This window comes from Pelophylax lessonae (assembly GCF_965119305.1).
Source record: "Pelophylax lessonae genome assembly, chromosome: 6".
NCBI classification, from domain to species: Eukaryota; Metazoa; Chordata; class Amphibia; order Anura; family Ranidae; genus Pelophylax; species Pelophylax lessonae.
Genome location: NC_138773.1, coordinates 127,627,483 through 127,643,460, shown reverse-complemented (window position 1 = coordinate 127,643,460; position 15,978 = coordinate 127,627,483). Strand labels below are relative to the sequence as shown.

The 15,978-nt window shown below is 41.8% G+C and overlaps 1 protein-coding gene across 1 annotated transcript in view; it reads left to right on the top strand.

Moving 5' to 3' along the window:
• BMERB1 (bMERB domain containing 1) overlaps nucleotides 1–15,978 on the top strand; it is a 633,071-nt gene that overhangs the window by 386,752 nt on the left and 230,341 nt on the right. The window contains exon 2 of the mRNA XM_082261009.1: nucleotides 7,406–7,529. Coding sequence (XP_082117135.1) covers nucleotides 7,406–7,529 — 124 coding nt within the window. The remainder of the gene's footprint in view (nucleotides 1–7,405; nucleotides 7,530–15,978) is intronic.

Sequence of the window (15,978 nt, the reverse complement as noted above, 5' to 3'; positions counted from 1 at the left end):
GCTACCCCTCCCAGCAAATCCCTCCATTGCCTGCCACTCACCCAACAAATCCAATTCAAAATGCTAACAATTTACAAAGTAGGGATCGACCAATTATTGGCAAAGTGGATTATTGGAGGGCCGATATTCACTTTTCCTGATATATCGGTATCGGACCCGGAACTTGTCAATATTACTGATATTGTCTGACGTCATTGCGTGTGTTGCCCCACGCGCCTCCGCGCACTGGGCCTAAATCTCTGCCTTCTTAGGGCTCCTCCCTCGCCTAAGACAGCGTCACATGGAGTCGGGAGTCTCTTGGGAATGTATAACACAGCCATACACGCACACACAGCAGCCTGGTGCCAGCCAGCCACCTACACCCATAGGCCCTGTACCAGCCAGCCATCCACCCACAGACCCTGTACCAGCCAGCCACAGGCACTGTACCAGCCAGCCAGCCACCCTCCCACAGGAGTATATGGAAAAAAAGAAAAAGGAGGCGCACACACCTAGTGCATTACCCGTGGTCACTGTTTGCAAAATTTTAATAAAAATGCCAAATGCATACTCACAGACATAAAGATGCTCCAGCTCTGAAGAAGGGGGCCTGACCCCCGAAACGCGTTAGCGGTCCTGACTGAAGGACTTGTTCCAGTTCACACATGGTGGATGCTTGTAACATGATTTTATCATCTTTATGTCTGTGAGTATGCATTTGGCATTTTTATTAAAATTTTGCAAACAGTGACCACGGGTAATGCACTAGGTGTTTGCGCCTCCTTTTTTTTTTTTCCATGTACCCATGTTGGAATTCCCTGCCTGAGGAGAGCAGCACGCCAGCCTTCCCCTTCGAAGTGAGCGCTAGGCTGAATTTTTGTACCCTCCCACAGGAGTTGTACAAGACAGCCACCCACAGCCCCTTTGCCAGCCATCAACCCACCACAGGGTGCCAGCCAGGCAGCCACCCACCACAGGGTGCCAGCCAGCCAGCCACCCACCACCGGGTGCCAGCCACCCACCACAGGGTGCCAGCCAGCCAGCCACCCACCACAGAGTGCCAGAAAGCCATCCACCACAGGGTGCCAGCAAGCCAGCCACCCACCACAGAGTGCCAGAAAGCCATCCACCACAGGGTGCCAGCAAGCCAGCCACCCACCACAGGGTGACACCAAGCCAGCCACCCACCACAGGGTGCCAGTAAGCCAGCCACCCTCCACAGGGTGTCAGCCAGTCAGTTATCCACCACAGGGTGCAAGCAAGCCAGCCACCCACCACAGGGTGCCAGCCAGACACCCACCCACCCACCACAGGGTGCCAGCCAGCCAGTGACAGTGTTTTATTGGGGCCTCATGCAGAGGATTCTTCTGAATCTGCAATAATGACCCTGGATGATGAACTTCATCTGTATTTGAAGGAACCAGTATTGACAAAAGAAGTGGTGATCCTCTTCCATGGAGGAAAGAAAATGAGGCATGCTACAAAAGACTTGCTTCTCATGCTAGAAGATACCTTTCTGCTCCTCCTTCCTCGGTACCAAGTAAGCGTGTTTTAGTGAAGTGGCAGCAATATATGAAAAAATCAGAAGGCGTTTAACTGGTGAACATGCTGAAATTTTATGCTTTCTGCACTATAATATTGTTCTACTTAACTGGGAGTGTTGAAAGTGAATAGTACTAGTGTCCAGTCCACTGTGTTTTGCATTGCAGCTACTAGATTTAATCATTGCAGACAGTGAGTGCACTACTGCAGCAGTTTATGTAAATTTTGTTTTGGGAAGCTTTTAGTTATTATTTTCCCAGCACTTTATTTTTCACTGTTGTCTACTCTTTTAGGACTCGTTTGTTCACATGATGTGAAACTGATGTACCTGCAAGTGAAAGCTGTGTGGTTTTCCTATAAGTTTTCATGCAGTTAAAGTGTGGAGAACGAGCCTTTAATGTTAAAAATGTTAATAAACAAACATTAACATGTTCTGTACCAGATTTGTGTCAAAATTTGTCTTTCATTTTTCAAAACTTTAAATGTACAAGATATCAGCCCATATCGGCCGATACCGATACTTTGTGAGCAAAATATCGGTATCGGCCCTGAAAAAAAACCATATCGGTCTATCCCTATTACAAAGCCATCCACAACTTGGTCCCCAGCTACATCACTAACCTAGTCTCAAAATACCAACCAACCAAGTCATTCTATTTGTTCCTCCTAAGACCTCCTGCTCTCTTGTTCCCAAGACCTCCTGCTCTCAAGTTCCCTTGTCACCTCCTAGACTTCTACTGTGCATCTCCCATACTTTGGAATTCCCTACCCCAATATGTTTGACTATCTCCTACTCTATCCACTTTTAGGTAATCCCTGAAAACTTTTCTCTTCAGAGAAGCCCATCCTGCCTCCACCTAACAACTGTACTTTTATCCATCAGCTCATCCCCCACAGATATTGCCTTTGTATCACTTGACCCTCCCTTCTAGATTATGAGCTATAACGGGCAGGGCCCTCTGATTCTTCCTGTATTGAATTGTATTTTAACTGTACTGTCTGCCCACACATTGTAAAGCACTGCGCAAACTGTTGACGCTATATAAATCCTGAATAGCAATAATAATAATAGTGGTGTTGATCCCCCTACCCTCAGTGCTCTCTCCTTATTTGTAGCAATTTCCATATTTTGTTTGGTGCCCTCTTTTTATCTTGCCTTGATTCTGTGATTGACTCCTTCAGATGCTGTTTTATTATGATCTCCACATTTGTTAAATCTTTCAGTGGCTGTTGCCCTTGCCTGAATTAGACTGCTTTTGGATGTCCCAACTGCATAAGAATTCCTAAACACTTACCCAAAATTCTCTTCCACAAGCAGTTGTATCAGCAGGGAGCATTGATAGTTTCAAAAAACTATTAGATGGGCACCTTAAAGACCACAACATAAAGGGGTATACAATGTACGGTTAACAGAAAACATACACACACACATTATGGGTTGAACTGGATAGACTGATGTCTTTTTTCAAACTCACTAAATATGTAACTATGTTCCATGAAGTCCATTGAGGGATGCAGGTTATTGGCTTTGTACTGCTTCCACACAAGACAGTTAGGGATGGGGTTATATTGGAACTAGCTTAATGTTTTTTATTTGCCAGGGTCCAAATCCCTTATAGTGGAAGTATAATCCAACTGTTTAAGAATTCCAAAATTCCTATGCCCCTCAATGGACCCCTAGACAAAGATTTTACAGAGAATTCAGAAATGTTAACCCCCCCCACACCGCTAATACTGAACAGTTAAAAAATATATTTTATGTATATATGTACAGTATATATACACACACACACAGTGCTCAGCTTAAATGAGTACACCCCTTTTGAAACGTAAGATTTTAATTAATATCTAAATGAACACAAGAACAATTTCCAAAATTTTGACAAAACTGAGTTTTATATAACATCTGTTTAGCTCATTACATAAAAGTAAAGTTAATAATATAACTTAGACTACAATATCTTTACTCAAATTAATTGATGCAAAATGAATACACCCACAATAAAAACTACTACATCTAGTATTTTGTATGACCACCTTGATTCTTAAGGACAGCACCAAGTCTTCTAAGCATGGGATGAACAAGTTGGCTATTTTATTGCACATCTATCTTTTTCCATTCTTCAAGAACGACCTCTTTTAGATCCTGGATGCTGGATGCAGAGTGATGCTCAACTTTAGAATTCTCCATAGGTGTTCAATTGGATTCAGATCAGGATCACAAGATCACTTACTTGGCCACTAAATCACTTTCACCCTGTTCTTCAGAAATGCAACAGTGGCCTTAGATGTGTGTTTTGGATCATTGCCATGTTGTGCATGATGACCAAGGTCACCGAGGGATGGTAGCATCTTTTTTTTTAATATAGAGCAGTACATCTGTGAATTCATGATACCTTCAATGAAATGCAGCTCAACAACAGCAGCAGCACACATGCAGCCCCTCAAAAGGACACTCCCACCATCATGTTTCACAGTAGGCACCATGCATTTTCTTTTGTACTCCTCACCTTTACAATGCCAAACTGTTTTAAAGTCATCAGTTCCAAAAACATTTATCTTGGTCTCATCACTCTAGAGTACAGAGCCCCAGTAGTCTTCTTTTTTAGCATAGACCCTGGCAAATTATAGGTGGGCTTTTTTGTGCATGGGCTTTAGGAGAGTCTAGGAGGTCTTCCTTCGTGGACAACACCCATGCATGCCATTCCTCTGCAGTGTACGTCGTATTGTACCATGGGAAACAGTCACCCCAGTTTGACTTTCTACTTCTTTAGCTAACTGCAGTAAACTTGCAATAAACATGTTTTTTTCTTCTCATCAAAAGACACTCTTGTCGAGGTGTTAATTTCCATCTTTGTTAAATTCTGACTGATAAGTAAAACTTTGCTGATCTTCTTGCAGCCTTCACCTTTCTTGTGTAAAGAAATGATTTTCTTTCCCAAGCCTTGTGACATTTCTCTTCCATGTAGTGCCATTGCTGACTGCATGAAATGGGAAAGGGTGTCCTTTTATAATCAACTGTCTGCTGGACAACTGTTTAATGAATAATTAGAGTCACCTGTAGTTCAGTTCTTGTAATAAGGATTTTATTGTCTAAAATTTAGCTTTGCTCCTAAGACTTATTGGGGTGTATTCATTTTGCAATACGGTCTTGATTTATTTGTTAGGAAAAATACTTTTTCGTGTGTGCAAATGAACAAATCTTGGTTGCAATCAACAGCCCACATTTGTGGGAGTATTTTGTAGTAAAGTGTCCAATAGAAAATGTTGATTCCCAAAGGAAAGTAAAGATTTTCTGACAAATCTGTTGGGGTATACTAATTTTTGCTGAGTACTAGGTGTGTGTATGTGTATATATATATATATATATATATATACACACACACACACACACACACACACACACACACACACACACACACACACACACACACTATATTACCAAAAGTATCTGCCTTTACATGTGCATGAACTTTAATGGCATCCCAGTCTAAGTCCGTAGGGTTCAATATTGAGTTGGCCCACCCCTTGCAGCTATAACAGCTTCAACTCTTCTAGTGGGAAGGCTGTCCACAAGGTTTAGGGGTTTGGCTATGGGAATGTTTGACCATTCTTCTAGAAGCGCATTTGTGAGGTCAGGCGCTGATATGGGGAGAAGGCCTGGCTCGCAGTCTGCACTAAAACTCATCCCAAAGCTGTTCTATCGGGTTGAGGTCAGGACTCTGTACAGACCAGTCAAGTTTCTCCACCCAAAACTCGCTCATCCATGTCTTTATGGACCTTGCTTTGTGCACTGGTCCAAATCATTTGGTGAAGGGGGAATTATGCTGTGGAGTTGTTTTTCAGGGGTTGGGCTTGGCCCCTTAGTTCCAGTGAAGGGAAATCTTAGGGCATCAGCATACCAAGACATTTTGGACAATTTCATGCTCCCAACTTTGTAGGAACAGTTTGGGGTTGGTCCTTTCTGTTCCAACATGACTGCGCACCTGTGCACAATGCAAGGTCCATAAAGACATGGATGATCGAGTTTGGGGTGGAGGAACTTGACTTGTCTGTACAGAGTCCTGACCTCAACCCGATAGATCACCTTTGGGATGAATTACATAGTTACATAGTCAGGTTGAAAAAAGACACAAGTCCATCTGGCTCAACCAATAAAAAACAAAAAGCAGTAAAGAAAACCCAACCATACAATCCCATATACACAATCCTATACCCGCAGTTGATCCAGAGGATGGCTAAAAAACCCCAGCAAAGCATGATCCAATTCGCTACAGCAGGGGAAAAAAATTCCTTCCTGATCCCCTGAGAGGCAATCAGATATTCCCTGGATCAACTTTATCTATAAATATTAGTACCAATTTATATTGTATACACCTAGGAAAGAATCCAGGCATTTTTAAAGTAATCTACTGAGCTAGCCAGGACCACCTCTGGAGGGATTCTATTCCACATTTTCACAGCTCTTACAGTGAAGAAACCTTTCCGTATTTGAAGACTAAATCGGTTTTCCTCTAGTCCTAAAGAGTGCCCCCTTGTCCTCTGTGTTGATCTTTAAGCGAATAGCTCAACACCAAGTTCACTATATGGACCCCTTATGTATTTATACATGTTGCTAATATCCCCCCTTAATCTCCTCTTCTCAAGAAAGAATAAATTCAGTTCTTCTAATCTTTTCTCATAGCTGAGCTCCTCCATGCCTCTTATCAATTTGGTTGCCCTTCTCTTCACTTTCTCCAGTTCCTCCATATCCTTTTTAAGAACTAATGCCCAAAACTGAACTGCATATTCCAGATGGTCTTACTAATGATTTGTACAGGGGCAAAATAATATCTCTCTCTCTGGAGTCCATGCCTCTGTTAATACAAGAAAGGACTTTGCTTGCTTTGAAAACCGCAGCTTGGCATTGCATGCTGTTATTGGGCTCAGGATTTACCAGAACACCCAGATCCTTCTCCGCTATGGATTCCCCCAGTTCTACTGGAATGAATTAGAGCGCAGACTGTGAGCCAGGCCTTCTCTCCAACATCAGCGCCTGACCTCACAAATGTGCTTCTGGAAGACTGGTCAAAGATTCCCATAGACACACTGCTAAATCTTGTTGACAGTATCCCCAGAAGAATTGAAGCTGTTATAGCTGCAAAAGGTAGCCAACTCAATATTGAAACCTACAAAATAAGACTGGGATGCCATTGGCATCCCAATACTTTTAGTAATATAGTGTGTATATATGGATTTTATCATGTGTAATATAGGAAAACCTAGGTAAATTCTGAAAATATGGCTGGTTATATTTAGAGGGCATTCAAAATCATATACATTTCTGTTATAGGAGGAAACGTCAAATGGAAATGTTATTAACTTTTCTACTGAAACACCAAAGAGTTAATAGTCACCATGCTAAAAACATACAAACAGCCTGTAACCGCATACAGTAAACCCCCCTCCATTGCGGGGGTTACGATCCGGACCCTCCCACATAAAGTGAAAATCCGCGAAATAGAAGTACCCTATTTAAATACACTGTATGCATGTGTTTTTATAACTTTCACTGTACATTTAAAAGCATTTTAAGGTCTTTAAACACACTTTTAAAACAATAGAAACTCATTTAAACACATAAAAGATACTGAGAGACAGAGCAAGAGCTATGGAAAACATAAAAATATTTAATTATCAATGATTTATTAACAAAATAACATTACAGAAAAAAAACACAATATACCAGGACCGCAAAAACGGAACCGCGATATATAACGGGGGTTTACTGTATTTCTTCAGTTGAGAGCTTTATTGTGATTGTCTCTTCATGAAACTTCAAATGTATTTTTGGTTGGTTTATTGCAGAATTTATTAAAGTCTATGTTTCTGTTTGCATATTTAGATCAACTTGACATTGTTTCAATGGCTGAGACAACCATGACGCCAGAGGAAATTGAACTTGAAATGACTAAAATCCAGCGGCTTCGAGAAGTTTTAGTGAGACGGGAATCTGAACTCAGATTCATGTGAGTAGTATTTCAAATGGAAATATTTTTAAAAAGGGGAAAATTAGCAAACAACAATTGCTTGATTTGTGAATAGAACTTTGATCATAGACTCTTCATGCTGCCCAAGATAGTACTATTCTTGGCACACTAAACAGATCCAACCTTTTTCCTAAGGCAAGGGGGGGGCCTTAGGAAAAAGGGCATCACATGGGCATCAATCATCTAGTCTTGTTTTTGCCAAGAAAGATTATATCAGTTAATATCAATTTACACATGTCTACATCAGTTTTGTTGTTGTTGCAGAAACCAATCAAAGGTGACAATTGTATAAACAAAAATGTGTCTTGCCTAAAAACGGACATAAACGGAACAGATGTAAACAGATGGCATCTGATAACATCCTTTCCATTTCATGGGATTTGGGCGTTGGCTGCTTAGAAAAAAAAAAAACGAATGGACGGTGATGTAAATGGATGATCAACCGTTTACATCTAATTGTCCATAGAAATGAATTGCTGTCCATTTTTCATCTGTCAATAGATAGATGAAAAATGGGCAGATGGAATGCCCATGTGAAAGGGTCCTAAGTACCATTCTTACACTTTTGCAGTCATAATTAAATATGTACAGAAATCTCATTCCTCCAGAAGCTCATATGCAATGGATTTTAAGGAGCTACAGTATTTAGTTGCCAAAAGATTACCTGAGACTACCTGCCTTATAACTTTTGCAAGGTTTGTTCATTAAGGTTGTAAGAGCTCTTCCTGTAAATTAGCAAATTAAATTTAATTAACAAAATTTCAGATATCAGCCTATCAATTTAAAAATAACTCTGTCATTATTTAGGATACAGAAATAATGCATATATTTTTGTGGGGGACAAATATTGTTTATTTATGGTGGTATGCAAAAAGTATTTTAAAAAAAAAAACAGGAAAAATAGGATTTTTTTTTCTCACAGTTTGAGCAGTTAATATTTAAAAATAACTTTAAAAAACAAAACAAAAAAAAACAATATATATATATATATATATATATATATATATATATATATGTATGTTTGAAGACGGGCCATTGTTGGCCAGCCTGTATTTGTAGGAGGAGTTTGGGGAGAATATATTTCTCCTCCTCTGGCAGGCACATGTCTGGGTGTTTCCTTCTGCTTCTCTAGATTGCAGTCAGCTGTCATCACTTTCACTTCCGGTTTCCGTTCAACAGAGCAAGGAGCTCTGTCTGGCTTCACTATCAGCGAAGGAAGCCTCTCCTTTCATATATCAGGTTTTTGTGCTATGTGGGGGCTGAGTGTTGCAGGGAGGGGGGAGAAGAGAGGACGGGGCCACAGCAACTGAGCATTCATGAGCAGTCTGGCACTCTGGTTAGTGCACTGCACATTATAACATGGGGGAGGGGAGCAGGAAGCAAAGAGTAAGATCCTGTTGGGGGGGGGGGGGTTCTATTATATCCAGCTCTGCTCAGCTTTCATTAACCCTCGCCTCACTTGTCCTGTCATACTGCAAACTTTTCTTATAAAAAAATAAATAAATAATGTTCCTAGGTTCACCTGCTTCTTGCTTGTCACTGTCAACCAACTGCTTTCATAATCTATGCCTGATCCAACAAAATATATATAAATTAAATAAGGGGGTATTTTCAGTGAATTTTCATTTTATTTTATTTTGTCATTGGGGCTCTCCGTTTGCGACAGCATAGTGACCAAGCCGTTGCAGTAAGATACGCATATGGTTGCATTTGACACACACAAGTGTGTGTGTGTATATATGTTTATATGTGTATATATGTATGATGTATGTATATACAGTGGGGATCGAAAGTTTGGGCACCCCAGGTAAAAATTTGTATTAATATGCATAAGGAAGCCAAGGAAAGATGGAAAAATCTCCAAAAGGCATCAAATTACAGATTAGACATTCTTATAATATATCAACACAAGTTAGATTTTATTTCCATCATTGACACTTTAAAAATTACAGAAAACAAAAAAATGGCTTCTGCAAAAGTTTGGGCACCCTGCAGAATTTATAGCATGCACTGCCCCCTTTGCAAGGCTGAGACCTGCCAGTGTCATGGATTGTTCTCAATCTTCATCTGGGAAGACCAGGTGATGTCAATCTCAAAGGTTTTAAATGCCCAGACTCATCTGACCTTGCCCCAACAATCAGCACCATGGGATCTTCTAAGCAGTTGTCTAGAAAATTCAAACTGAAAATAGTTGACGCTCACAAAGCTGGAGAAGGCTATAAGAAGATAGCAAAGCATTTTCAGATGTCAATATCCTCTGTTCAGAATGTAATTAAGAAATGGCAGTCATCAGGAACAGTGGAAGTTAAAGCAAGATCTGGAAGACCAGGAAAAATATCAGACAGAACAGCTCGCAGGATTGTGAGAAAAACAATTCAAAACCCACGTTTGACTGCACGATCCCTCAAGAAAGATCTGGCAGACACTGGAGTTGTGGTACACTATTCCACTATAAAGAGATACTTGTACAAATATGGTCTTCATGGAAGAGTCATCAGAAGAAAACCTCTTCTACGTCCTCACCACAAAAATCAGCGTTTGAACTTTGCAAATGAACATCTAGACAAGCCTGATGCATTTTGGAAACAAGTTCTGGTCGAAATGGGCAAAAGTACCTTTGGAGAAGAAGGGGCACAGAATTTAATGAAAAGAACCTCTGTCCAACTGTTAAGCATGGGGTGGATCAATCATGCTTTGGGGTTGTATTGCAGCCAGTGGTACAAGGAACATCTCGTGCAGTAGTAGGAGGAGTAGAAGGAAAAATGGATTCAATAAAATTTCAGCAAATTTTGGATGGTAACTTGATGCCATCTGTGAAAAAGCTGAAGGTAAAGAGAGGATGGCTTCTACAAATGGATAATGATCCTAAATACACCTCGAAATCCATGGGGGATTACATCAAGAGGCATAAACTGAAGGTTTTGCCATGGCCTTCACAATCTCCTGACCTCAACATAATTGAAAATCTATGGATAGACCTTAAAAGAGCAGTGTGTAACAGACAGTTCACAAATTTCAAAGAACTGGAAGACTTTTTTAAGAAAGAATGGGCAAAGATACCTCAAACATGAATTGAAAGACTCTTGGCTGGCTACAAAAAGCGTTTACAAGGGGGCAGTACAAGATATTAACTCTGCAGGGTGCCCAAACTTTTGCAGATTTTTTTGTTTTCTGTTATTTTGAAAGTGTAAATGATGGAAATAAAATCTAAGTTTTGTTGACATATTATAAGAATGTCTAATCTGTAATTTGATGCCTTTTGGAGATTTTTCCATCTTTCCTTGGCTTCTTTATGCACATTAATACACATTTTTACCTGGGGCGCCCAAACTTTCAATCCCCACTGTATGTATGTATGTGTGTATGTATATGTGTGTCTATCGCTATAGGGGATTTTATCTTCATGGTTTCATATCTATTGCTTGATAGTAGTTACTGCATTTCTATAATGTTGTTTCAGGTGGATCCTAGGTTATGCTGAGGGTTAGCAGGTTTGTTTTGTGTGGTCCATCATATTGTCTTGTATTTTCCTGTCATGTCAGGGGTTGTGCAGTTAGTTCTCACACATACCAGGACCTGTCACGTCTACAGTTCCATACAGGCTGAGGTTTCGTTTTTAATTGGTTGTAACACATACAATCTCCTCGCCTGTATATCATACGTCATACGTCGCACGTTTATTACGATACACTCCTATTTCTACCTACCACGGTCTGTGGGTACGTTAGCCCTGAGTGTTTTGTTTCTAATTGCCTGGTCTGGTGCTACAGGTTACTCGGGCTCGCTTACTGCATATACACTAGGGTACAGTCACCAGATACATTCTCACGCGCTCTGCTCGCCTTTGTCTAGGTGGCAGCTACCTCATAAACATACATAATTAGTCAGGTGGGGGTGTCCTTGTTTCAGAAACAGTTTGTCAGGATCTTCTCTATTTTTCTTCACAGGTCTAACATTCGCACATATCTGAAGCAACGAATTTACCTTTATCCCTCCTACTTCGTTTAGGCGTTCGGAGCAGCGTAGCATCCCATCCCTGAGAAACTGGACTATACACAAGCTGATAGCTGAGCTTCAGCACAAAAGCATTCCATTTCTAGCCACGGTTAGGAAGCAGAATTGTTCCAGGACCTGTCACGTCTACAGGTTCCATACCGGCTGAGGTTTCATTTTTAATTGGTTGTAGCGCATACAATCTCCTCGCCTGTATATCATACGTCGCACGTTCATTACGATACACTCCTATTTCTACCTACCACGGTCTGTAGGTACGTTAGCCCTGAGTCTTTAGTTTCTAATTGCCTGGTCTGGTGCTACAGGTTACTCGGGGCTCGCTTACTGCATACACACTAGGGTACAGGCATTAGATACATTCTCACTTGGTCTAGGTGGCCGCTACCTCATCAACATACACCTGGGCTCAGTTCCAGGGGGTTACGAGTTGGACCAACCTTGACATTAAGCTGTTCTGCAGGCACTTCACCAACCAGAAATCTCCAGTATGTACTACATGTCAATCATCAGCACACACCACTACTTGGTGTCCCAAATGTTGATCATTCTTTTAGTTACATAGTTACATAGTTAGTGAGGTTGAAAAAAGACATCAGTCCATCCAGTTCAACCTATGATGTGTGTGTGTTTGCTGTTAACCGTACATTGTATACCCCTGTATGTTGTGGTCTTTAAGGTGCCCAACTAATAGTTTTTTGAAACTATCGATGCTCCCTGCTGATATGACTGTTTGCGGAAGAGAATTCCACATCCTTACTGCTCTGACAGTAAAGGACCCCCTACGTACTTTAAGGTTAAACCGCCTTTCCTCTAGTTTTAGTGAGTGGCCACGTGTCTTATTGTATTCCCTTTCTCTGAATAGTTTGTTCCTTATGCTAGGGTCGCCAGTACAGTATTTGTACATTGATATCATATCCCCCCTTAATCTCTCTTCTCCAGAGAGAATAAGTTCAGTGCTTGTAGCACATCCTTCCTGAGGACCGGTGCCCAGAACTGGACAGCATACTCCAGATGTGGCCGGACCAGAGTCTTGTAGAGAGGGAGAATAATCTCTTTATTTCTGGAGTGAATCCCCTTTTTTATACATCCCAGTATTCTGTTGGCTTTGCTTACAGCGGCTTGGCATTGCATGCCACTGCCAAGCCTGTTGTCTACCAGTACCCCCAGGTCCTTTTCCATCTTAGATTCACCCAGAGGTTTCTCCCCTAGTGAGTAGATTGCTTTCTGGTTTCTGGCACCCAAGTGCATTACTTTACATTTTTCAACATTAAACCTCATCTGCCATGTAGTTGCTCACCCCATTATTTTGTTCAGGTCCGCTTGTAAGGTTTCCACATCCTGCATAGAAGATATTGGCATGCTTAGTTTAGTATCATCTTCAAATACTGAGATTTTACTAGATATCCCCTCATCTAGATAATTTATGAATAAATTAAACAGGATTGGCCCCAGGACAGAACCTTGGGGGACCCCACTTTCCACACCCACCCAATCTGAGTACTCCCCATTAATCACCACCCTTTCCCCTGGAGCCAGTTCTCTATCCAGGTACTCACCTTATGGTCCATACCTACCTTCCTTAGTTTGTACAGTAAGCGTTTGTGGGGAACGGTGTCAAAGGCCTTTGCAAAGTCCAGATAAACCACATCCACAGGCTTACCTTTATCTAGGTGGCAGCTCACTTCATAGTTGAAGGTTAATAGATTGGTTTGGCAAGAACGATTTTTCATGAATCCATGCTGATTACTACTAATAATACCATTTTCATTACTTGTATGTGGTCCCTTAACATCCCCTCCAAAATCTTGCAGACTACTGATGTTAGGCTGACGGCCTATAGTTACCCGGGATATATCTTGGCCCTTTTTTAAATATTGGTACCACGTTCGCTTTTTTCCAATCAGCTGGCACCATACCCGTCTGTAAACTATCCTTAAAAATCATGAATAATGGTCTGGCAATCACCTGGCTGAGCTCTTTAAGAACCCCTTGGATGCAAGCCATCTGGTCCCGGTTATTTATTTATGTTAGGTTTCTCTAGTTTAATTCTAAGTGTATCTTCTGTTAGCCATGGCAGTACTTCCTGAGGTGTATTATTTAGTTTGGCCTTACAAGCTGGGTTAGTGTAGCCCCCCGATTCTTTTGTCAAGACTGAAGAGAAGAAATTATTTAACACTACCGCCTTTTCCCTGTCCTCTGTGGCCAAATCTCCCTTGTCGTCTTTTATGGAGCCAATGTGTTCTGGCCTCGCTTTCTTACACTCCTGTACCACTAGGCAGGTGACTATGGATCCTCTGAGAGGGATTTTTGGGTCAGGTGTTCAAGCTGGGCAGACCCATTCATTAACTGGGTAAGGCGCAGTTGTGCAATAATTATAATTATACGGGCTGCAACTATAACCAGTGCAGGCCCCAGTACATCTGCACTAACTGCTTCAGAGTACACCCCAAATCCATCTGTCAGCCCTCTAGTTCTTCCTGTCTAAGCCGATTCAGCGTGTTCTTTCTTGGGGCTTGTTTAGAATACCACCCACACCTTGCTTTCAGATCGTTCTGGCTGGTGGGTTTTTTCGGAAGGTTTTCACACAGGCATTATCGCATTACCATCGGAATCCTTTCATATAACCTAGTATTGGCAGGCAGTCCTGCTCCTATTGTTGATCTGCCCATAAAGTAGATGGCCCTTCTAACACCATTACGTTTCTAGGTATAACTCTTGATACCAATCTTATGCTTGCCCATGGAGAAATTTGTCAGGTCATTCACGAGTATGTTAGGTCCCCGGTCTGTTTCAAAGAGTTAGTCTCTTTTAGGGATGCTTTATTTCACAATGAGGATTATTACACAGGGTAGATCTTTTGTTATAGCTCATTGGCTCTTCTTCCCCCCTGCACCAGGATGCTGACTCGCTGATGAGTTGGCAGGCTGATGCACGAGCTGATTTTGCTCATGTGGGACCAGTTTCCATGTGACTGGAATGGTATTTCCATGTTCATTCCAGGTCCCCTAGAGTGTTTCAAGATGTTGCAGCCTCAGTGGGTTTTGCGGCCATTTTGGGGCATCAATGGTTGGTTAGTCATTGACCCCAAGAGTGTTAAACATTCCCAGTGTTGTTCAGACTTCAGCTTTGTTTGAAATCTACCCGATACTTGCTGCAGCAGTCACATGGGGCCCTGGTTGGTCTGGCACACAGTGATTTCTTAACTGATAGTTTGGCTACAGCCGGAATTGTCAATGAGGGTAGATCCGGGTCCCTCATCATGTTCTTCATGCGCAGGTTGACATGGTTAGGCCTTACTTACAAATTTCATTTACTTGGTGAAATTATCACTGGTAACAACATGTTGCAGCAGACGCCTTATCTCGTTTTAATTTCCCACAATTTGTCTTACAGCATCCAGAGGCAGATCCGGTAGGCATGATGGTACCACCTTATTGCCTGCTGATCATGGATTAGTCACACTCTGGGCTCAGGCGGTTGATCTGGTTAATATTTCGTTATCCAGAAACACAATCAAAGCTTACACTACAGGTTGGAAGACTTTTGTTAAGTTCATGTCCCTATACCCTTGCAGTTCTCCTGGGGATGTCAAATATGTGATGGCTTTCGCTGCCTATTGCCATAGAGAATTGTCCCTATCGCTCAACACCATAAAGTTATCTCTCAGGTATTCAGCATTTCAGGTCCCTGCAGGATCCTGGCAGTCTTTCCATTTTTGCGGCCCACCCCCTCAAGCTATGTCAAGGGGTATTCAGAAACTCAGGGGCAGTCACTTTTCACACATTTACCAGTTACTGGTTAGCTCTCCATAGGCATGTCAGACATGTTGTCCCATTCCCCAATTGATGTAGGTCCCAGTTTAGTTCTCAAAGCAGCCGTTTATTTAAGTTTCTTGGTCTCCTCAGACCCGGGGAGGTGTCCCAGGACAGATGTCATGCACCTGTGCTACTCAAAGGCAGTCTAACTCGGTTCCCCGACCATTTTTCTTTGCAACGTCCCAACAATAAAACAGGCAGAGGAGTCAGGGATTTGTAGTGAATTATTACAGAACCAAAGTAGCTGGTGCCCAATAGTTGTGTTTGACCTACTCGTCAAAGAATTTGCAGCTGCTCCCCTTAACAGTCCGTTACTCCCTTTCCCCACACGTCCTCACAACTCCAAGCAGTTCATTTCTCACGTTAGGATTTTGTTAACGGATTTAGGTTTAAACCCGAAACACTTTTCAGGACATTCGTTTAGGAGCAGTACAGTGTCCACAGCCTCCAAACAGGGGGTTCCTTCACGCATCATCAAATATATGGGACGCTGGAATTCCTCCTGTTACAGTCGATATATGCCAGAACCCCACGCCAAAGTCATTAGGGCATTTGCTACTTACTTGATTAAATTGTTAATGTTATCCTGTCATTAATCA